At 49.8% G+C, this 22,446-nt stretch overlaps 1 protein-coding gene across 1 annotated transcript in view; it reads left to right on the top strand.

Annotated features, from left to right (window-relative positions):
* Positions 1 to 3,438, top strand: part of LOC309852214 (uncharacterized protein) — a 96,355-nt gene extending 92,917 nt beyond the window's left edge. Inside the window, 3 exon segments of the mRNA XM_082708516.1 lie at positions 1,147 to 1,251; positions 1,340 to 1,435; positions 2,849 to 3,438. Of these exon segments, the coding sequence (XP_082564642.1) occupies positions 1,147 to 1,251; positions 1,340 to 1,435; positions 2,849 to 3,034 (387 nt within the window). The 3' untranslated portion in view covers positions 3,035 to 3,438.
* The last annotated feature ends 19,008 nt before the right edge of the window (positions 3,439 to 22,446 follow it).

The following is a 22,446-nucleotide window of genomic DNA, read 5'->3' as shown; positions in this document are numbered from 1 at the left end:
CTCTAAATTCTTACTTCTAATTCTTCCCAGTCGTCCTCTATTGCATGAGCTTAGCCTGTCCTCATGGATCCCTCCACTGAGGGAGGGATTAGAGCCCATGCCTCCCTCCCTGATTCTTTGGTTCCTGGGCCAGCCAATCCCCCTCATTGCATGGCCCCTCAACTGGCCTCCAGCCCCAGCTGCCCCATTATCTTTAGTTCTGCAAACCTTCCAGAGGCCACTAGAGCATTGCCAGGAACCCATATGTTTCGCAGAACCTAACAGTAAACAGCTTCCCAGGGCGCATGGGTAGAGAGGGGGCTAGGAATCGTTTTGGGAGCAGTGCCCAGAGTTAATCCGTTCCACTGGCGGATTCCAAGGTTGATCTGGTGAGTCCACAAGCCCAGGGCTGCCCGTGTCTGTGGCCACTGGGATTCCCTGTGGCTGACCACCACCCTCACGTCTTGACTCTTTCTAGACTGTGGCTTTGGGACCACAGTTAGTGACCTGTGTCCTCGGTGGCTGCCCTGTTCCCTCAAGACTTCAGGAGAGCCAGAAACAGTTATGAAGTGACCACTACTGGCAGAGTGCTTTATCATTTAAAACATGCTTTTAAGTGCTTTGTCTAACTTGACTCCCACCTTTGATGCAGGTGGAGTGGGAATTACAGTCTCTACCCTAAACCCATAGAAACTCACTCTTAGGGGCAGCTGCTTTGGCTCTTGGAATCAGTCAGCTGGCCCCAGGGCTTGAACACACCTGGACCGTTCCTGGCCCAGGCTCTCTCCCTGACCCCCTGCAGCCTCACTTGGCCAGGAATCAGGCCCCCCAAAATGCTCACACAGGCTTCACCTGCAGGGATGAGTCGGGGCTGAGGCCCAGGCCTCGCCAAGCTGCCTCCCCCAGGGGAAGAGGCGTCCTTGGCCAAGCCCAGCCTGGTGGCCCTGCTGGGGGCACCAAGGGCTGCGTCTTGTTCTCCTTTGCACAAGGCCACCACACCAGCAGTGGTGGCCCCTTGTGCCCAGGGTGTTTCCTGAGCTCTAGGAGGAGACATTTTTACAAACTATATTTAGGGGATCCCAAGTTTACCCTAAAATGACCATGGGAGAAGTCTGGCTGCTCTGACCCAAATGCTGGGCTCTCTCCACCCCCCCCCCAAAAACCCAGGTGCGTGAGTTGGAAAACGAGCTGGATGCTGAGCAGAAGAGGGGGGCCGAGGCTCTGAAGGGGGCCCATAAATATGAACGCAAGGTCAAGGAGCTAACCTACCAGGTAGGTGTCTCCAAAGCCTCCGTGAGCTCCAGGTTGCTCCGACCCCGGCATAAGCTGCAGTGGCGGTGGCACGATGCTATGTTTGCAGGCTGAGGAGGACCACAAGAACATCCTCAGGCTCCAGGATCTGGTGAACAAGCTGCAAGCCAAAGTGAAGGCTTACAAGAGGCAGGCTGAGGAGGCTGTGAGTAGGGGGGTCCTGGAAGCCCACGCCCACCTAAGGACGCCCAGTCCTCATCAAGAGTCTATCCTGTCGTGGAGCCTAAGGCCCAAGTTTTCATTTGCAGGCTACAAAGTCAGGGACGCCTGCCCACTTCTCTCCCCTGGCTTGTGTTAAATAAGGCTGCCTGCCCCCAGCTGCACCTCCCCCATGCTTCCTATCTCATCTCAGGTGGCCCTGCCCCTCACTTTACCCCCACCCCCAGCCCAGAACATTCTAGCTCCCCTTGCCAGCCCTACCTCACTGAGGCCCCAGCCAGCTCAGCCTACCCCACCAGCCCTCCCTGAGCCGGCAACCTGACCTTAGATCCGCCCCCGATCCCGGTTCACAACATCACACCTTGCTACTGTCCTTCATCCCACTGTCTCCTCTTCCCTCCCTCCCTCCCTACTCTGCCTTCCTCCCACCCACCCTTCCTGACCTGTTGATCAAACAGACCTCAGAGATATTCTAGCAAAAAGCTGGCCTGCGGCGGGGGGCGGGGGGCGGTTTGGGGTAGGGAAGAGGTGGGGACTTTTTCCTGTTACAGAAAATAAATACTTTGGGAAATCCTAGGTTAAGCAAAGTTGAACCGGTTGCTTTCAAGGATTTTTCAGATTTTGTCTGTGATGGGTAATGCACTCTTCAAAGTGAACACGCCATTGTGAAATGCAGCTTTGTCCCCCACCCACAAACCCAGGTGGAACTTGGAACCTTTATATTGTATGCAGAGCAGCCCATAGCCCATAGCCATGGCACTAGGGTTCTGAGGAACAAAATTTGGGGGACCCTGCTGCTGATAAATGACTGAGCAGATGGCTTCTCTCAATGTCCATTTTCCCTCCCTGCCCAGGGGCTCGTGGTTCCACCTTGACCACAGGGAAGCAGATCTGAGCTAGTTAAATGGAGGGGAAGGGGTCTGTGCCCGTTGGATGAGGATGGTCACAGCGAAACTGTGTGGGAGGGAGGGTACCAGGAGACCACCTTCTTGGAGAACCTTTGGATTGTCCTCAGTAGATGTGGGGACAATGGCCTGGCCACAGGGAAGACAGTGCTGGGATAAGGCCAGGGCAAGGAGGGTTAGGGCATTAGACTCTGACCTTCCAGGTGCCTTGGGAGGACTCAGGGCTTAGGTCCCGGCAGAGCAGGGAGGTAGGGGAACAGGCAGGGGTCCAAGGAGTGGCAGCACTACCCTCAAGGTGGCCAGACAGCATACATGGTCAGGGGCTAGGAGTGGTGTCCTGGCACCAAGAGAGCTGGGCTCAGCCCCCTCTGCCCTCAGGGAATCCAGGGCTCAAGCCCTCCGGGTTCCCCAGCGCCCCAGGGAGGCCTGCAGGGACAAGAAACCTCAGAGCCAGAGTGAGGAACTGCCTCCTGTCCCTCCATCTCCCCATTCAGGAGGAGCAGGCCAACACGCAGCTGTCCAAGTGCCGGAGGGTCCAGCACGAGCTGGAGGAGGCGGAGGAGAGAGCGGACATTGCCGAGTCCCAGGTCAACAAGCTGCGGGCCAAGAGCCGAGATGTGGGGGCTCAGGTGAGAGCAGACGTCTTCCCCAGATGCCGGGATCCGGGGAACACCCAGTGAGAGTACAGAGGCCACCCCTCCAGCCAGGCCCCTGCTGGTTCCAGAATCATGGGGCAGGGGACAGACGTCTTATCACCCCCATGCCTCCCTGTCGTAAGAGGTGCTGCTCGGGAAGCCCCTGCTTTTCAGGGGACTCGTCCCTCTCCAGGGACCCATGGTTTTGTTTTTATGATGTGCAAAAGGAAACAATGCCGTTCTTCGATATTTTTCCGGAAGTTCCTGCCTTTCCAGCTGCTCCGCGTGAAGGCAGTACTCAGCCTTGCCTTGGGTTTGACTCATTTCCTGCTTGTTCTCCTCCCACAGAAGCTGGAGGAATGAGGCCTTCCCGATGCCCGCTGCCGTGCGACACCCTGGGAGAGGGAAGGGGCGGTGTTGTGAGAAATAAAGTCTGCTCGTTCCTCGTCTCTCTGGCTCTGCGTGTTCATAATCACGGCCCATCCCACTTGCTCGGGGTGCTTTGAGAGGCGTGTCCGACCTGCTGTGCGGACACAGAAATAAGGGATGTGGTAAATACGAGGAAGTCCTCCCGGATCCAGCAGAAAAGGCCAAGAGAAGAACCACTGCCAAGTAAGCCACCGGCTTTCTTCGCACTGAAATAAAGCCCCTTTCAGGTAACCAAAGCACATTTGCTCCTCAGAACACAGAATTGTTTCAATTCACTTCCCCAGTGTCTCTCTCAACTTCCAGACAGGGACACTGGGCCCAATTAAATGAAGTCCTCCGACTGTGGTTACCCGAGGCAGGGTGGAGTTGAGATGCCATGGGTCCCAGGCAGTGTTGCCGCTAAGAAATTCTGCTTTTCCATCCTGTCCTTCTAAGGGGCTGTGTTGAACATCCACTGCTCCCCATGACATCTGAGCAGGGAGTAGGTGCACCCCAACTCCTTCATTCCTAGGAAACACTGGGTAGGGTCTTGCCTGCCTTCTCCTTCCAGCTGTGTTCTCTCTGCCCCACCTGCACGGATCCTTCCCACGGTGCACAGAGCCAAAACGTGAAGGCAGCAGGTGGGCTGTGAACTTCCAGAGTCCAGGCTAAGCCTGGCCCAAGTGTCAAGAGAGAAGCCTCTGTCAATTTGGGGGCTCACTCCTGGATCCTGATCAGATTGTGTTGATTCACTTACATGGAAGGGTAAAGATGCAGCAGAATGGGATAAAGACAGGATTAGGCCCAATCACTTCATAGCTGTAAATGCATGGCCTCGGATTGGCCTTGGCCTTGGGTTGGCCACACACTCTCTGAACCTGACTTTCCTCAAAGGTCATACTGACCAGGTGCATGGGCTTGGGTTCTGGCAAACATGGATGGAATCCCAGGACTCTCACATGCTAACTGCATGGCCTTGGGCAAGTCAGTCTTCTCTCTGAGCCCCATCTTCCTTATTCTGTAATAATAGAAGTCATAGCTTTGCTAGAATGGGTGAGGGGCTGCGATGGTGACAAGAGGTGTAGAGCTTCTTCGGGGGGCAATGAAATGTTCTTCAGGGATGGATGTGTAGCTGTGAATATACTGAAAGCCATTGAATTGTATAGTATGTAGATTATATCTCAATAAAATCAAAACTGGCTCACTCTGTATCAGGCACAAGATAAGTACACTATCCTCTAACATCTTGTGTCATCTCTTCTCTCTAGCTTTCTAGATCCGACCCTCCTTTCCATCTCATCACCAGCTCAGCCCACATGCTTTCAACACAGTGGGGTACGAAGGTGAGGCAGTTGGCAGCAGTGATGGTGGCAGGAAATTATTCTGAGTCAGGTGAACTCATATGTCTGACATTATGATCCCCATCAACATCACCATTATCACCATCATCACCATCATCATCAACATCATCATCAGCATCACCACCATCATCATCACCACATCACCACCACCAGCAGCAGGCTCACCAACATCAACAACATCATCACCACCATCATCACCATCACCATCATCATCATCACTATCACCACCATCATCATCACCATCATCACCATCACCACCATCATCATCACCATCATCACCATCACCACCATCATCACCATCGTTGTCACCATTGTCATCAGGATCATCACCACCATCAACACCATCATTGTCACCATTGTCATCAGGATCATCACCATTGTCATCACCATCATTACTGTCATCACTACCATCATTGTCATCATCACCATCATCATCATCGTCATCACCATCACCATCATCAACATCATCCCCACCATCATTACCATCATTGTCACCATTGTTATCAGGATCATCACCATCACCATCATCATCACCATCACCATCGTCACCACCACCATCATCATCAGTGCTAAACTTCAAGACTGGAGGAGTCTATTTAAAAAAAAATCTCTTCAACCTCCTCAGTTTTACAGACAAGGAAACTGAGGTCATTCTCAAGGTCCCCAGATATCCTCCCCAGTCCAGCCCAATAATTTCAAATACAAGAACATTGTGAATGTGTTGAGTGTTCACATGCTCCTTTTTCTCCCTTCCATTTAAGCCACACAACAAGCCCATCAGGAGATCAGGCCGATATCAATCTCTTATTTCTAGCAGTGTTGCTGACAGCCTATGGCTTATCCAGGGTTGAGAAGAAGAGATAGCAGCTCTTCAGACCCTCCCTATAGCACACAGTCTCCAATGGCGGGTTTTGCACCTGCTCAGCCATGTGATGTAATGTTAAGAGCCCTGGGTCCCAGACCTGCCCCACCACTAAATAGCTTTGTGATTTGAGGCAAGTGGCTTCAGGACTATAAGCCTCAGCTGCTTCCCTTACAATGGGGGTGTAACAAGGTACTTTACAGGGTTATTTTGAGAAGTAAATAAGATGATTCAAGAAGTACCCTTGCTCTAGAGCCCCAAACATCAGTAGCACTCCAGGACCCTGTCATGGTGGAGAGGGACAAGACACGGCCTCAGGACAGAGGTGGAAGGTAACATGGGTCCAGATGTACAACAGTTGGGTTTAGCATTGTCCCCTTAAGGCTTCTTCTGGTTTGAGAAGATAACAAGCCACGGGGTTGGCAGTCATCAAAAGAAATTACTATTTCAGGGCCCCTGGGTGGCTCAGTGCATTAAGCCTCTGCCTTCAGCTCAGGTCATGATCTCAGGGCCTGGGATCGAGCCCTGCATCAGACTCTCTGCTCAACAGGGAGCCTGCTTCCCCCTCTCTCTCTGCCTGCTGCTCTGCCTACTTGTGATTGCTCTCTCTGTCAAATAAATAAAATAAAATAAAATAAAATAAAATAAAATAAAATAAGAAATTACTATGGAATTCCACTCCTCTCAGACGTCCCAACAAAAGTTCAGGATCTCATCCCCCTCAAATACTGCCCGGTTCACCTGGGGCTCCCTAAAATGAACCCAGAGATCTCTTCTATTTACCCAGAACGTCTGCATTAGAAAGAAAGAACGTTCCTCTACCCTTCCCAGTGCTTCACAGTGTTTCTACTACATCAGAATCCCAATCGTGGAATGAAGGGATGAATGTATGAACGAGAACCTTCCATACCTAGACACCAAGTACGCCCTGATGAGACATTTCTAATTTTCTTTTCTGAGGACCGGAAGAAGATAAAAGAGTAACACGCTGAGTTCTCTTTCCCAGCGTCTGCATGTTGAATTCCAGCCGACAGCTGGACCCTGAGGCTCTTTGGCTGACCCCTTCTGACTCCTCTAACTCTGTGGAAAAACCAAGAGGGTGGCAGAAAGAGCCTTGCCCTGGGTCTCCCACATGGCAAGGTAGAGTGCGCATGGGACCAACGCGTGCACTCCTGTCTTGGCACATCAGCCCTTTTAGAAGTTCTTGGGCAGGTCAGTTGATGTCTTTGAGCTTCAACATGGGGCTGGAAGTCAGGGCACTACCTACCTGTGGAATAGGGTTGTTGAAAAATTTCTAGGTGATACTGTGCAAAAGGTTTCCTCAATGGTGCAGTATGACCCAAACTGAAGGTAACATTGCTATAGTCTTGTTAGCAGTAATGGCAGAGAGAATGGCATGGCTGCGGCCATCATTAAATTATTGTTCAGTAGAGAAGCCCAGCCACCAAACTGGGACAGGGGGGGCTCTGGACTTTGGAGCGCCGAACTTACCCCGGACCCCTTCAAAACAGGGGTTTTGCTGCCACCTCCTGGTTGTGGAAGGACACGCTTTTCATTATACAAATGACCTTGAGAGTGCACTTCCACCAAAGTCTCCAAAACAGATATTCAGAGGATTGGAGGTGTCCTCGGGGAATCATGATCATTCCGTCTGGGCCCCTGGTTTTGCAGATGAGAAAATTCCTATTCATGAAAGGGTTTTATAATCCTAAGAAGTACAGTGTCAGAGACAGACACCCAGAGTCTCCTGGCTCCCAGGGGGGCAGGGCTCCCCAAGCTGAGTGTCCATAGAAGAGGGTCCCATAGAATCTCCAGATGGAGGGCAGGAGAGACAGTGAATGGCCCTGGCAGCAGAAGCTGGGACCACTGCCAAGGGTCTGCTCCTCAGACGCCCTCTCCTCCTCCCAGGAACCTCTCCCAGGCTGGAAGAGTAGTGTTGACAAGGTTAGAAAGAAGTACACTTTCAGAAACAGCCCTCTGCTCCTAACAGGGGAGGTGACCAGACCCTTCATGGCTCTGAGATGAAGGTGGCCCAAGGCAGTTCCAAAAGTAGGTGCCTTGACCCTTTTCCTAGCCCCAAGACAAAGGATCAGGGTGTCCATGCCTCAGCGAGACACCCAAGATCAAGACCTATGCCACTGGACCAACCCTTCAGACCCCTCTACTTTCTTAAGTCTCAGAAGAGTTTGAAAGGGCCAGCTTCCTTGCCCTCTGGTGCAAGTGGGTCGAGCCAATGGGTTGCTGAGAGAGAAAGGCAGGAAGGAAGAGAGTGAGGCCAAGGCTGTTTGTTCCCTGGGTCCCCCCTTGCTGTTTGTTCCCTGGGTCCCCCCTTGCAGACCTCCAAGCAAAGGTCCCATTTCCTAGCAGACGTGCAACTCCCCAGGCCCTCCCGGTTTCCATCTCCAGTAACTGGTCCTCATGCTTATTGCTTGCACATTCAGCCCCAGGGTCATGGAGCCCTGAAATGTCAGACCTGGAGTCCCAGGGCATCCCTGCAGTTTCCCAGTACCTGGCCACACCTCTGGGAGGTACGTCTCCCACAAACACTCCTCACATTATGCTAATCTGGGCATGCCATCTATTTCCTGCAGGGATCTCTGCCGGATGCAGGACCCTCCCCACCCCCATCCTGCACATCTATTTCAGGGCCCCATGACCCTCCTCTGGAACAGGACCAGCCAAGTTAAGAGGTGCTGGCCAAGAAGAGGAGGCAAAGGAACCAAAGCATTTATTTGGGGTCTTCGGGATTGAAATCCGAGAGACACCCAGTTTACCAGAATCAAAAGTGTGCACCAAATTACAGGCAGGGAGTACAGGCTTGAAAAGGCAGAACCACAAGAAGACACGGGTTATTTTCAAAGGATTGTCACTGGCACTGACAGAGTTAAACTATCTACTGCCCAATGGGCTATTCAGCAACCAGATGCTACATTATCTCAGTTCCCCTAGAAAGTAGAAGGATGTGTTCCAGGAGGTAGGGAGGTGCAATTCACAAGCTGAAACTGACAAAAGTCAAAAGTCTGCAGTGTTCCAAAAATTGAAACAGGAGGTGCAGGCAGGCTCCTTCCTCAGCGTTCCCCTGCCCCAAGCACTATCCTGAATGGCTCTCTTAGGGTGCTTACTGAACTTTGCAGTCTCCTTTCAACAGAGCCCTACCTAGCCACCCTGTATGGACCTCTCTAGGTCCCAAATTCCATCCAGCTAGGTAATTACACTTTCAGTTTCATTGCACGCCTCCGGATATAGACCTTCACCAAATTCAAGCTTTTAAGATTGCTCCCAGGTCCTTTTGCTTTTATTTAAACTGGAACAGACAGGCACGCCTCACTCTTGAACCCTGTCCTTTCTTCTGGGATCGTTGGCCCCCTAGGTGTACTGGAACCAGCTCGTACCAGCTCTCAAGAGTCAACCGTGAACATTTTGGGAAATTTCCCGAGCCACTCATTCTACCCTGATATTACTAAAAATTAAATTACAGAAACTTACAAGGAGATGAAGTATATTAAAAACCAAGGTCCTAAAAACAATCAAAACTTTTGACTTCTTAATTATTTGCCACATTTTATTATTGCTTATGGCCTCAAGGTTATCGACAACGTTAAGGCTGCGTGGTGGGAATCCTATTTAATGGTGGGGTCCCTGAATCTCCTCCAATGCCTGCATTCAGAGACGTCATGCGGGTGGCTTGCTATGGCCGTGGTGGAAATATTAACACTGCAGAAATGGGTGAACCCTGCAATGCAGGGCTGTTTTATTTGTTAGCCTGTTCAACATTCACCAGCATCAAGTGGAACCAGTGGGATCCAAGTTAAAACCAATCTGCAATTCTGTACATACAGATACTGGGGTATGTAGGGCCAGACACCCACCCTCACCAGCCGCCCACCGATCCCACTAGGTCCGCTTATTCAAGGAAGCAAACTGAGAGGTCTTCTCAGGGATAAGGATTTACATCCTTCAGAGTGTGGGGGCAGCGAGAAAAACAGAGAGGGAAGTGGACGCTCGCTGGCCCGGCCCCGATTCCCCTGCTCTGCCCTGGTCTTAAGAATTCGTTCCGCTTTGGGGGCGCCTGGGTGGCTCAGTGGGTTAAAGCCTCTGCCTTCGGCTCAGGTCGTGAACTCAGGGTCCTGGGATCGAGCCCCATGTCGGGCTTTCTGCTCGGCAGGGAGCCTGCTTCCTCCTCTCTCTCTGCCTGCCTCTCTGCCTACTTGTGATCTCTGTTTGTCAAATAAATAAATAAATTCTTTAAAAAAAAAAAAAAAAGGAATTCATTCCGCTTTGACAGAAAGTCAGCTCAAGCACCAACCAAAAGTGAAGATTTACGGGTTCACCCCAATGAAAACCCCAAGGGTAGTCAAGCTTCCAGCTGCCTGGACCGCACCGATATGGGGGTAGGTCTAGGTTTTCCAATGATTTCTGATTTTTTCTTTCTTTTCATGCCTCAGTTCCGCTTTCCTCTAAATTAACTTTATTCCTAAGAAGCCTGCCCCTTGGCGGTTCCAAAACAGCCACGCTTCTATGTTCTATCTTAAAATCTTACCCCAGCAGCCGAGAGGAAAGAAATTCTCTTTCCCAGGCACTTGTGCAAGAGCCCCAGAGCTGGGTCTCGCAGGCTCTGATTGTCCAGATGGTCAGGCCCCCAGTCAGGAGGTGGTAAGAGGGTGGGAGCTTAGGATTGGTTGGCTGCGAATCAGGGGGGTCAACCCCACCCAAGCCCCATGAATGGAGAGTAAGGAGGGGTGTTCCTTCTTCCTCCTATCAGGGGAGGCTCCTGCTCCCAGAGGGACCAGCGATGAGAACTCACCAGCAGGTGACCACTGAGTCTGCTTGTCACTTCTGGAGGTGGCCTGATGGTGCCTTCTCATGGCCAACAGTGTAGGCCAGTCCCCACGATGGCTCTGAACCCCTGGCACAAAGTGGGCCACCAAGAAACGCCAGTTGGGATTCCCCAACCCTTCTGCCCTTGACTTACTTCCCTTATCCCCTCCACGATAGGGCCCCTGCCGCTGACCTACGACTCTGAGCTCTAGGGTATGTGTGGGATAGCTCTTCTCACTCGCTGTCCAACCAGCTGGCCCTCCAGACCCAGCAGACACCCGCTTGGCCTTCCACACTCTTGCTAAGTAAGAGTCTAACTTCTCCTAACATAACATCATTTCCTTCCCCCGCCAGCGACTTGAATTCCATGCAGGGCCTCTCACTGCTGACAGAGGAGGAAGACCATGGCTCAGAGGCGCTGCCCAGAAGCCCAGGAGCTTCCTGTTCCATGAGTCAGGAAGGAGAGGTCCGGGTGGGGCCAGACAGAACATCTGGTCCCAAATCAGGACGTGGCTGGGATCCGAACCCAGGGCCGGCCCACGGCAGGCATTGGCCCGCACAGGGACGAGCGACGCTCGTGTCTTCCATAGGGAACGGAGACCTGCCAGGAGCTATTCTAAGGACTGGGAACGTAATTGTGAAATAAATAACAAGTGGGAAAAGTGCCTTCCTCTCAAAGGCATTCCAAATTTATCTAAAATGTCAGCGGCTCGCCTGAGCGGCTCCTGATCATTACCTGCCTCCCGTGCTCTCTCCGGGCCGTCTGTGAACCCACAGCCTCTCCCATCCGGCCCGGGGAGGGCTGCTTTCTCTCCCCCATGGAACGGTCACCTCCATCAAGGGCTGGCCCGCTCTTTGTCATCTTAGAATGTTCTAGTGTGGATGAGGCACTCCTTAGATGTTGCCAGAAAGGATGACTCTTCCTAACAGCATTTTTATAAGAAAATCATTCCAAAGAACCAAAAATGCTTAGTAATAGAGGACCATCAGAATGTATTATAGGCACAATTATAAGAGCGACTAACATTAACTGAGATCTTTTTATGTGCTAGGTGGTTTTTTTTTGTTTTTTTTTTTTTTTGCTAGGTTTTTTTTTTACGAGTTTTACACGCGACATCTCAGGTCTCACCAAACTCCTCTCGGCCACAGGCTCTTACTTTATTCCTTACAGGCATGGCTCAGAGAGGTTAAGAATTGGCCTGATGTCACACAGCCAGAGAGTCTAGGGGTACTTGGAGGATTATGCACACCGTAAAGGCAAAGGCACAAACAACGCATGGCCACATCGATGGTTATAAATTAACGTATTTACTAAAAGATATTAAAACCTAAGCCACTATATCAGTACCCATCAAAGCCCTGTGAAAACGTATGATGGGTCAGGCAGGCCCCCGATCAGGGTAATGAAAAGGAATTTCTAATCTCTGAGTCTTTATTTCTCTGTGAAGAGCGGTCTAATGTCTTACAGTTATCTACCTGTGAGTTTTATGCCTCTGGGATCGCGCAGACTCTTTACTAATCTGACGGATGGATCCTTGCTGAGATGCTAAGGTGTGAAACTGGCCCCGTGCTGCTCCTTCCCAGCAAACACAGTTTATAGGATTTTCTGGAACAAAGCCTTTTGGGGGGGAAGCTCCATTGGTTCTGGGAAGTCTTGGGAGACTGGGGAGGAGACCCGGAGGTGGTGGGGATGAGGGATGGTTGTGAGGAGTGCCACAAATTAGGAGCACCCTCTTCCCAGCAAGGGAAGGAACTGTCTTTGGCTCTGCGCTACCCTCCAGCCCCAGGATGTTATAAGGGACGTCAGAGAGGAAAGCCCCAGGTTACTCGTGTAGATTTGGGGTGACTCCAAAGGTCATGTGGGGAGTCCCCAAAGGGGGGCGGTGTGGGCAGGAGGCCCACCAGGGCTTGAGGCCAGGATGGGCAGATGCTCACTGCACTGTCCCGCTCGGGAGCGATTTCCTTCCTCTTGCCTAAAGAATTTCCCAGAAGCATGAGCAATCTGAAAATTCCCCTGGGGCCAGAGCCAGCCGAGAAAATGCTGGAAGAAACTGTGCCAAGAGCCAGGAACGGGAGGAAAGAGGGTGGAAAGCAGAGACCACGCAGGCTGAGGGCTAGGGAGTGGATAACGTCTCCAGAACCCTAAACAGGGGGGCGCAGGGTAGGAGAGGTAAGGGTGTTAGAAACGTGACATCCTGGAGAGTAGTTGAGGAAACTGGTCCTATGAAGCCCAGAGAAGCAGCCTGGGAACACCGTGCAGAATTCGGGGTCCCTCCCAGACGTAGTGGGTTTATCTGACACCAGGATGGCATCCAGGTTCGTGGTCGGCGGACCCATGACCACCACGGAACAGGACACGCGTGGTGAGTGCTGTGTACGGGTGTGACCTGCAGACTTATCTGAGACCCATTGGTCTCAGAGTCCCCAGAAGAGCTCGTGAAACTGAAGACCACCGAGCCCCATGCCCCAGGCCTTCTGGTTCATTCATTCTTGGGTGGGGCTGAGAATCTGCATTTCTCCTATGTTCCCACAGGATGCCAACGCTGCTAGTGCTGGGACACTGGGAGAGGTCGGGTCCAGAGCAGCGGGTAAGAGAGATACCCCAAGTGCTTGCTTAATAAAAAGAAGGACGTCCTCAGCATGAACGCTGCCCAGCACTGAAACAGGTAAGCTTGCTCTTCTTCACAAAATGCCTAGACAATTAAGACCATAATCCCGCGAGGCGCGTTGTGAGCTTACCAGTTCTGTTTCAGAGATGAGACTGATTTGCCCACGGTTAAGTGGCAGAAGAGAAATCCAGTTCACCGTAAAGGCAAAGGCACAAACAACGCATGGCCACATCGATGGTTATAAATTAACGTATTTACTAAAAGATATTAAAACCTAAGCCACTATATCAGTACCCATCAAAGCCCTGTGAAAACGTATGATGGGTCAGGCAGGCCCCCGATCAGGGTAATGAAAAGGAATTTCTAATCTCTGAGTCTTTATTTCTCTGTGAAGAGTGGTCTAATGTCTTACAGTTATCTACCTGTGAGTTTTATGCCTCACCGGGTGGTTCGGATGGAGTCTGAGGAGGTGAGTTTAGGTCTGATGGTTTTAGGACCCCTCCTACCCTGAAGATGCTGGAACCTTGTTCATGATTCCAGCCACTGGCCTCAGTGGGGCTCACAGAGAGCTATTATCCTAGCTGTCTTCGTCCCCCAGAGGTGAAGCTCTCCCTGCATTGGGAGTCCGGCTCTAGGGGAAAGTACTCAACGATCTTGAGCCATAGACCCTATAGTGGGCATTGTGATGGTCCTCCCATTTCCCCCTTGAATTGCTCGGGCTCCCATCACTACCCCTACTGGGAATGTTGGTAGCTGACAGCTCTCAGCTAAGGTCCCCCCACTACCACCAGGAATTACAGCTCACCCAGGATCACGCCCCCTTCCCCAGGGCAGCCTGCAATCCAGTGGCCAGGCAGAGAAGGGGTAAAGGCTGATCCCCTTGCTCAAAGCAAGGTAAAAGCCAGCTCCGGAGTCCCACCCCATCACCCCACATGTGTGGGATCAGCTGAGACCTCTCTTGTGGATACGTCACGATCCAGCATCTTCCATGCCCAGTCCTACTGTCTTCATTCCCTCCCCACCCAGGTTGCTCAGGATAGCCAAAGAGACGGCTCATGGCTCCCCAACTCACTAGCCAGGCGGTCTTGGGCATAGCAAACCTGTCGTCCCATCGGTGAAATGAAAATAAAGACAGAGTCCATCTCAGAACTGGAGCCAGGATGGCAGAGATGGGGGCTTCCAGGATGGAGGTGGCCTGGGTCCCTGAAGCACAGCACAGAGGACAGTAGCTCAGATGGCCACTGGCCTGCATTAGACGGGCTCAAGATGGCCTCTCCAGAGAAATCTTGCATGACCCCATAACCAGCGAGGGCAGCTTGGTAGCACCATCAAGTGTCTGTTCTTCCTCCCTCTCTTCCCTTTCCCCTCACTCTTGCTGCCCAAGGGGAAACCAGCCAATAAAGCATCAGTGCATTAAAAGATGGGGGGATGGGGCGTCTGTGGGCGGCCCAGTCAGTTAATGACCAACTCTTGACTTTAGCTCAAGTCATGATCTCAGGTCATGAGATCGAGCCCTGTGTTGGGCGAGGAATCTGCTTCTGTTTCTCCCTCCATCTCCCTCTGCCCTGCTCATGCTCTCTCTCTTTGTCTGTCTATGTCTCTCTCAAAATTAAAAAAAAGGGGGGGGAGGATTAAAAGAGACAATTCATGAGAAATGATAAACAAGACCCAGCACACGCACATTCCTCACTCAGCAAGTGATAGAAATCACCATCATCTTCGTCATCATTATCTTGAAGGCTTATTGCTTCTTGGGAGTTATAAAAACGTCTAGATCTGTTTGAGTCGATGTCATAGTGCATCCATTCTTGGAGTGTGGTCCACGGAGCTCTGGAAGTCTTTACGTCTTCAAGGTCATGACTGCATGCATTGCAATTCATGCATTTCACTGCAATTTCATGTCCTGTCCCTATTTCTCAACGTATCAACGTTAGTCTGGTGGCACGAGAGCAGTGGTGAATTATTGATGCCTTAAGCCAAGTCAAGGCAGTGACACCAAACTGTCCTAGCACCATTGTCTTCTCTCTGCCTGGCGCTCTTAGGAAACACAAAATTCAGGTTTCCTTCTGCATGTCCTCAATTAGCAGTACATGGTATTACTTTTATTAAACCACAACCCACAACATTCATAAATGTTCTTTTATTGTATTTTATGCATTTGAGAGCGAGAGAGAGCACAAGCAGGGAGCAGGGTCATATGGAGAGGAAGAAGCAGGCTCTCTGCTGAGTAGGGAGCCTGATGTGGGACTCCACCCAAGAACCCTGGGATCATGACCTGAGAACACTTAACCAACTAAGCCACCCAGGCGTCCCGAAGGTTTGAATTCTTGAAAACTTGTACCTGCCACCCTGAGTGCTACACTTTCCCAACACTTAAAGACGTTTCTGGTGATACTAGGGGTGATGGAAATAAATGTGATGCTTTGATACTGGACAAGGAAATGTGTTAACATTGGGAATATCTGTGGAACTCAGTGAGCCAGTATTTTCCCAGGGACCAGAGCCTGATACTACAAAATCATGCATGGGTACAAGATCTACTCAATGTGCAAAATAAAGCCAACGGATTTTAACGGGACTGAGTATAAAAGTTGAAGGGTATTAGATGACACACTGCAACTCACTTTTAAGAAACTACCAGTCGTCAAATTTTGGTGAACAGTCAAAGAGGAACATTCCTAATTATCTGAAAAGCTATTAAAATATTCCTCCTTGGGGCGCCTGGGTGGCGGAGTTGATTAAGTGTCTGCCTTTGGCTCAGGTCCTGATCCCAGGGTCCTGGGATGGAGTATCCCCCCCACAAATTTGCCCTGGGGCAGGCTCTCTGCTCAGTGGGGAGGCTGCTCTCCCCTCCTCCTGTGCCACTACCCCCAGCTTGTGCTGTCTCTCTCTCAAAGAAATGAATAGAACCTTAAAAATAAATAAATAAAATAAAAAAATTCCTCCTTTCCAATACATATCTACATGAGCTTAAATTTTCATCACGTACTTTAGCAAAACAAAACAGAGCAAAACTTACTGTAATAGATCTAATACTAGAAGCAGACATGAAAATCAGCTATCTTTTATTAAGCCAGAAATTAAGGAGATTAGGAAAATTGCAAAATAATGCTGCTCTTCTCATTCTTTTTTTCTCTATTTTGGAAATCGCGCTGATTTTTTTTTCATGAAAGTTTATTTTTTGTGTTCATTTTAATGGGTTAATTTTTATTTCATTTTTTTAAAGATTTATTTGTTGTCAGAGAGCAGGAGGAAGCACAAGCAGGGGCAATGGCAGGCAGAGGGAGAAGCAGGCTCCCCACTGAGTAGGGAGCCCAAGGCAGGGCTTGATCTCAGGACCCTGGAATCCTAACCTGAGCGAAGTCTGATGCTTAACCAGCTGAGCCACCCAGGTGTCCCATAATTATCGTTATTTTAAATAAATTAAATATGCTTAAATTTCCCAGTTCTATTTTTTAGTACAGTAAATATCAGTAGATACGATCCACACAGGGTTCCTCTAAAACGATAAAGGGGTCCTGAGAACAAAACTTTTGAGAACCACTAACACAGGACTTCAGCTAAGGCTTGAAAGGAACCTTCTGTGGCCCGAGCTTTGGAAAGCCCTACAGAGACCCCCTCCCACCCACTCCTCTCCCTGGCGTCCCCTCAACCTGCCCCCAGTAAGGCAGCCCTCCCCAGGGTGCAGTCAAGGAAAAAGGAAAAGGAAACCTTCTCTCACTTCTTTTCCTGGAATGTGCCCTGACCAGCCTCCCTGTGCGTGTCACACCCTTGTCCTCCCAGAGGGCTGTGCTGGCGTCCCCATCGCAGAAGATGCTGGCAATGTCACGGCCAAGCAGGAGAGGAGAGGGATGCAGGGAGGCTGTGGGGCAAGGAGCAGTCGCTTGGATACTGATGCTGCAGCTTCTGGCTGGGACTCCAAGGAACGGCTTGGGGAGGGAACGTGAATATCGCTGCTACACCGGGCTCCTGGGGCTCTACATCTTGGCTTTCGTTAATTCCCCGTCAACTTCCCAGCCCAGAAAGCAAACCCACGGGGGCACCTTCCCCAACCATCACATATCCCACAAGCTTACAAAAACAAGTTTCCATGGGACACCTGGGTGGCTCAGTCAGGTAAGCGTCTGTCTTCGGCTCAGGTCATGGTCTCAGGGTCCCGGCATCAAGCCCTGCATTGGTGCACCGTGCTGGTGCTCTCTGGCTTTCTCTAGCTCTCTGTCAAATAAATAAAATCTTAAAAAACAAAACACACAAAAAACAAACAAATTTTCCTGCTCAGCTTAAGCGAAGACTGGTATGCATGACCTGCCCCTTGGAGTTACGGAGCCCTGAGAGGACAAGACAGACATGTATGTGCCCTACTTGTGACTGTAAATGGTTAGTGTAATCCACGAGAGTCCCCTGAGGCTCTGGGAAAAACCAGGACAGTACGGATGGTCCTGAGACACTCAAGTCATGATCCCTCAAGTTTCTTGCCTCTAGATACCGATGGGAGGGAAGTGTTCAGAGAAGAATGAATTCCAAACGTACCCAAGCCCTTCCAGAGAGCGAAGTAAAAAAAGCCCGTGCCCCCAGCTCATTTTATGAATCCAGTATGATCTCTGATACCAAAACTAAAATTGTAGGTCAATCTCAACCGACAACATGAACATAAAAGAAAAACAAACAACAAACAAAAGCCCTCTAAAAATATGTTGGGAAATTGAATCCAGCAATATATAAAGAAAAGGATGTATCTTGGGGTAAGGCTGACTATCCTCCAGGATTGTAAATTTGATTGAACATTAGAAAATCAATTAGTGTTGGGGGCGCCTGGGTGGCTCAGTTGGTTAAGTATCTGACTGGCTCAGGTCATGATTCCAGGATCCTGGGACTGAGTCCTGCATCAGGCTCTGCACTCACTGAGGAGTCTGCTTCTCCCTCTCTCTCTGCCCCCTTGCTCATGTTCCTTCTCTCTCTCCCTCAATAGATAAAATCTTTGAATAAAATAAAATCTTTAAAAAATATCAATTAGTGTTAATACTCTACATACCTAGGGGTGCCTGGGTGGCTCAGTTGGTTAAGCACCTGGCTCTTTTTTTTTTTTTTAAGATTTTATTTATTTATTTGACAGACAGAGATCACAAGTAGGCAGAGAGGCAGGCAGAGAGAGAGGAAGGGAAGCAGGCTCCCTGCTGAGCAGAGAGCCCCATGTGGGGCTCGATCCCAGGACCCTGGGACCATGACCTGAGCTGAAAGCAGAGGCTTTAACCCACTGAGCCACCCAGGTGCCCCAAGCACCTGACTCTTGATTTCAGCTCAGGTCTTGATCTCAGGGTCGTGAGTTCAAGCCCCATGTTTGGCCATGTTGGATGTGAAGCCTACTTTAAAAAAAAAAAAAAATACTCCACATACACAGATTAAAGGAGAAGAATCATGGTCATTTCAATGGTGCAGAAAGAAATGTTTGATAAAACTTAGCACCCATTCACCATTTTTTAAAAATGCTCCTTAATCTAGGAATAAAAGGGAACTTCCATGATCTGATACGGAGTCTTTGCAGAAAGGCTTAGAAAAACATCAGACCCTAATGGTGAAAGGTTGAAAGCTTTTCCTTTATGACCAGGAATGAGGCTGGATTCCCACCACCATTATTTCTATAGATCAGAGTCCTACCTGATATAATACAACAGGAAAAGAAAACAAAAGAGCCAAAGAGACAAGAATGGGAAAGGGGGGAACAAAACTGTCATTTTCCGCTGGTTGTAGACATGAAATTTCCCAAGGAATCATATGTAAGTATTAGAATTAATAAGAGGACTTAGCAGGTAGCTGTTTTCAAAAGTCAAAATACACTAATTGCAATGAAATAGCCAAAATTTGTATCTTGGAACCACAAAAAAAAAAAAAAAAAAAGGACACTACTGGAAAAAATGATGAGATCCAAATAAAATCTCAAGTTTATATTTTGGTAATGTATCAGTGTTGATTTCTTAGGGCTTTTTTTTTTTTAAGATTTATTTGTTTATTTGAGAGAGAGAGAAAAATCATGAGCAGGAGGGGCAGAGGGAGACGGAGAGAGAATCCCAAGCAGACTCCACGTTGAGCAGGAAGCCCGATGCGGGGCTCGATCTCACGACCCTGAGATCATGACCTGAGCTGAAATCAAGAGTTGGATGCTCAACAGACCGAGCCACCCAGGCGCCCCGATTTCTTAGCTTTGTGAGCTGTGCCATGATTATGTAGGATGTTAGCAGTGGAGGAAATTGAGAGAGGGGAATACTCTGTATCCTTTGCAACTTTTCTGTAAATCGAAACTCATCCCAAACCAAAAGTTTCTTCACCAAAAAAACCTTTCTTTTCTTTTTTTTTTTAGAAGGGAGCTGTCAGATGGGAGTTTGGGCAGTGTTTCTAATCTTTTTTTTTTTTTTCTTTTTAAAGATTTTATTTATTTATTTGACAGACAGAGATCACAAGTAGGTAGAGAGGCAGGCAGAGAGAGAGGGCGAAGCAGGCTCCCCACTGAGCAGGGAGCCCGATGCGGGGCTCAATCCAAGGACCCTGGGATCATGACCTGAGCCGAAGGCAAAGGCTTAACCCACTGAGCCACACAGGCGCCCCCACCAAAAAACCTTTCTAAATCAAAATGCAAAAGTAAATTATCTTTGTGTACCAGGTTGAAACAGGTTGAAAATGATTTCAACAGGTTGAAAAATTATTTTTTAAAAAATTATATGTTTGGGGGTGCCCGGGTGGCTCAGTGGGTTGAGCCTCTGCCTTCAGCTTGAATCATGGTCCCAGGGTCCTGGAATCGAGCCCCACGTCGGGCTCTCTGCTTGGCGGGGAGCCTGCTTCCTCCTCTCTCTCTGCCTGCCTCTCTGCCTGCCTGTGGTCACTGTCTATCAAATAAATAAATAAAATCTTTTTAAAAAAAATTATATGTTTGTTAATGAACAATTTTAAAAAATCAAGTTCTGGCTGCATATAAGACAAATCATGTTGTTTTCTTCTACAGAGAAAATAAGGAACTTTTTTTATTATGAGCTATTAAAAACACCTAACACAGAGACATAACACGTTCATGACTTAGGAGATGCAGTAGCATAAAGGTATCAGCTCCTCCCAAATTAATTTAGAGATTCGGCACAATCCAAACTAAAAATGACTACAGCCTTTTACATTTCTTCCTGAATCCTCTCCATACATTTTCCTTTCTCTCCCTCTCTCTCTCTCCACCCCAGCCCTACTTGGTAGAAATTAACAAGTTGATTCTAAATTTTATAAGGAAATGTGTAAGATCTAGAATAACTAAAGAATTCTCTTTTTTTTTTCCGTAAGATTTTATTTATTTATTTTGAAAGAGAGAGAGAAAGATAGTGAGAGAGCACAAGCAGAGCCAGGGAGAAGGGGAAGCAGGCTTCCGACCAAGCAGGGAGCCTGACTCATGCATGGATCCCAGGACCCTGAGATCATGACCTGAGCCGAAGGCAGGTGCTTAACCCACTGAGCCACCCAGCCGGCCCAAAAGTCGTTTACTTTGAGCAAATAATGTGCTCCAGAAAATAGTTGACATTTACCGAGTGCTTATATGGACCAGGCACGGTCCCTAAGCCGTTTGGGGTAAATAATAGTCCCAACACTTCAGAGAGGTAGCTGCCCTTCCAGCCCCATTTAGCATTGTTAGGAAGCAGCAGCAAAGCCAAGGAACACTAGTAAGAACAAGGTCCACAGTGGGCTCCCTGGTCCGCAAGGGCTCTACCTGCCAGCACACTGCAGAGAGGTTCAGACAGGGCATGAGCTCCCCCTCGGAGCTCACCTACTCTACACACATAGTCTCCTGGGAGGTTGGGACCCAAGGGAACCACTGGAACCTCTGGGAGCATGTTTCGGGCTCAAATTAGCTGCAGGCATTCACGAAAGCTGGAAAGTGTGAGGAGGAAGGGGGCGGGTTGTTGGGAGAGGAGATGGGGATACACAGAGAGGCTTCTAGAGCATTAAGATTCCCACCAGTGCCAAGAACTAACTGGGAATTCCCAGAATATTTCCTTTTGTTGTTTCCTCTTTGGCGTGAGTGCCCTTCACAAAACCCTTGGCACCTAACAAGAGCTGCCAAAATTCTGTTTCCAAATGTGATGCAAATCACCCCTCCGGCTCCCCAATGCCCACCTCCTCTTAGAGCCAAGGGAGAAACTCAGCAGTGAGCAGACAGAGGACAGATGTCCTGGCTGTGCAGAGTCTAGGCAGCACTGAGTCATGGGGGTGGGGGGTGGGGGGCAGGGACTGTTCCAATGTCCCCCTCCACCATGACAACCTACCACCTGGGCGGTTGGAACTTTTGGAGAATAGGTGACAAATTGGGCTTGCTTGTTTGCAGCCATCTGTCCTGGGAATTATGATCCCAGGGTGACACCCCCCCACCTTGGAGACCCACTTAGCACTTCCCAAAACTGAGGAGGGAGGAAACAGCAACTGAGGGGTCTGGGACTTCACTGTAAGGTTTGTCCTGAGACTTCATTTTGTCCTGAAAAACTTTGGTTGTTCTTGAAACTACGAAAGAAAGGAAATTGTGTATCCCAAGGAGTGTGTGCCCTCCTGGTGCCAGACAACCCCAAGGGTGATATGAGTAAGAACTATTACTTATGTTTATTGAGAGCTGACTATACTCTACATACTTCTTTATGTCCTCCATAAAGTTCTTCTCAGCTTTTTCCTCCCCCTAGACCACCACGAGGGGGCTTCTTCCTGTGCCCACTTTGTATTGGCAGAAACAGAAGTTAGAGTTTGCCCAAAGCCACCCTGTAGAAAGCAAGAGAGCCTGGATTTGGCCATGGGGGTGACTCTCGAACCCACACTCTACAGTGCTGCCTCACACTGCCCCCCCAGCAGCAGGAGAGGGCCAGGAAGGGGGAAGATTCCAGCTGCTGTTCTGTGCAGCCCCTGTCACTCTCTAGTCTTCCCTTGAGCCAGACAATAGGACCCTGCATCTGGGGTCACAAAGGGCACTCTCCGGGCCACCGTGCTCCCCGTTCCCGGGTTCTCTGCCTCACCTGGAGGTCCCTAGGGGCACTAAGTCCCTGCTTCTCCCTGTCCCCTGGCCCCCTGGCTGGTGGGCGCTAGGACCCCAAAGCAGGGTGCGATGCCCTCCTGGTGATCTGAGAGGGTCATCCTGGTTCACAGAAACTCATGTGCCGTGAGTAAGACACACCACATCCCAACCTCCCAAAGCCTGGCTTTATCGGGGACACCCCATGGGGGCAGTTCCAGCCCTACCCATTGGCTATGTACACAGTACAGAATTGCTAGTGACGATCGTTCTGCATTTGGGGTAGGGAACGTCCCCCCCTTTTCTCTCCCTCCCTCTCTCTCTCTCTCTCTCACACACACACGCGCGCACACACACACACACACACACACACACAC

The sequence above is a fragment of the Mustela nivalis genome (assembly GCF_964662115.1).
Source record: "Mustela nivalis genome assembly, chromosome: 17".
Lineage (NCBI taxonomy): Eukaryota > Metazoa > Chordata > Mammalia > Carnivora > Mustelidae > Mustela > Mustela nivalis.
Note: the sequence above shows the minus strand (reverse complement) of the source record. Positions and strands in the feature narration are given on the sequence as shown.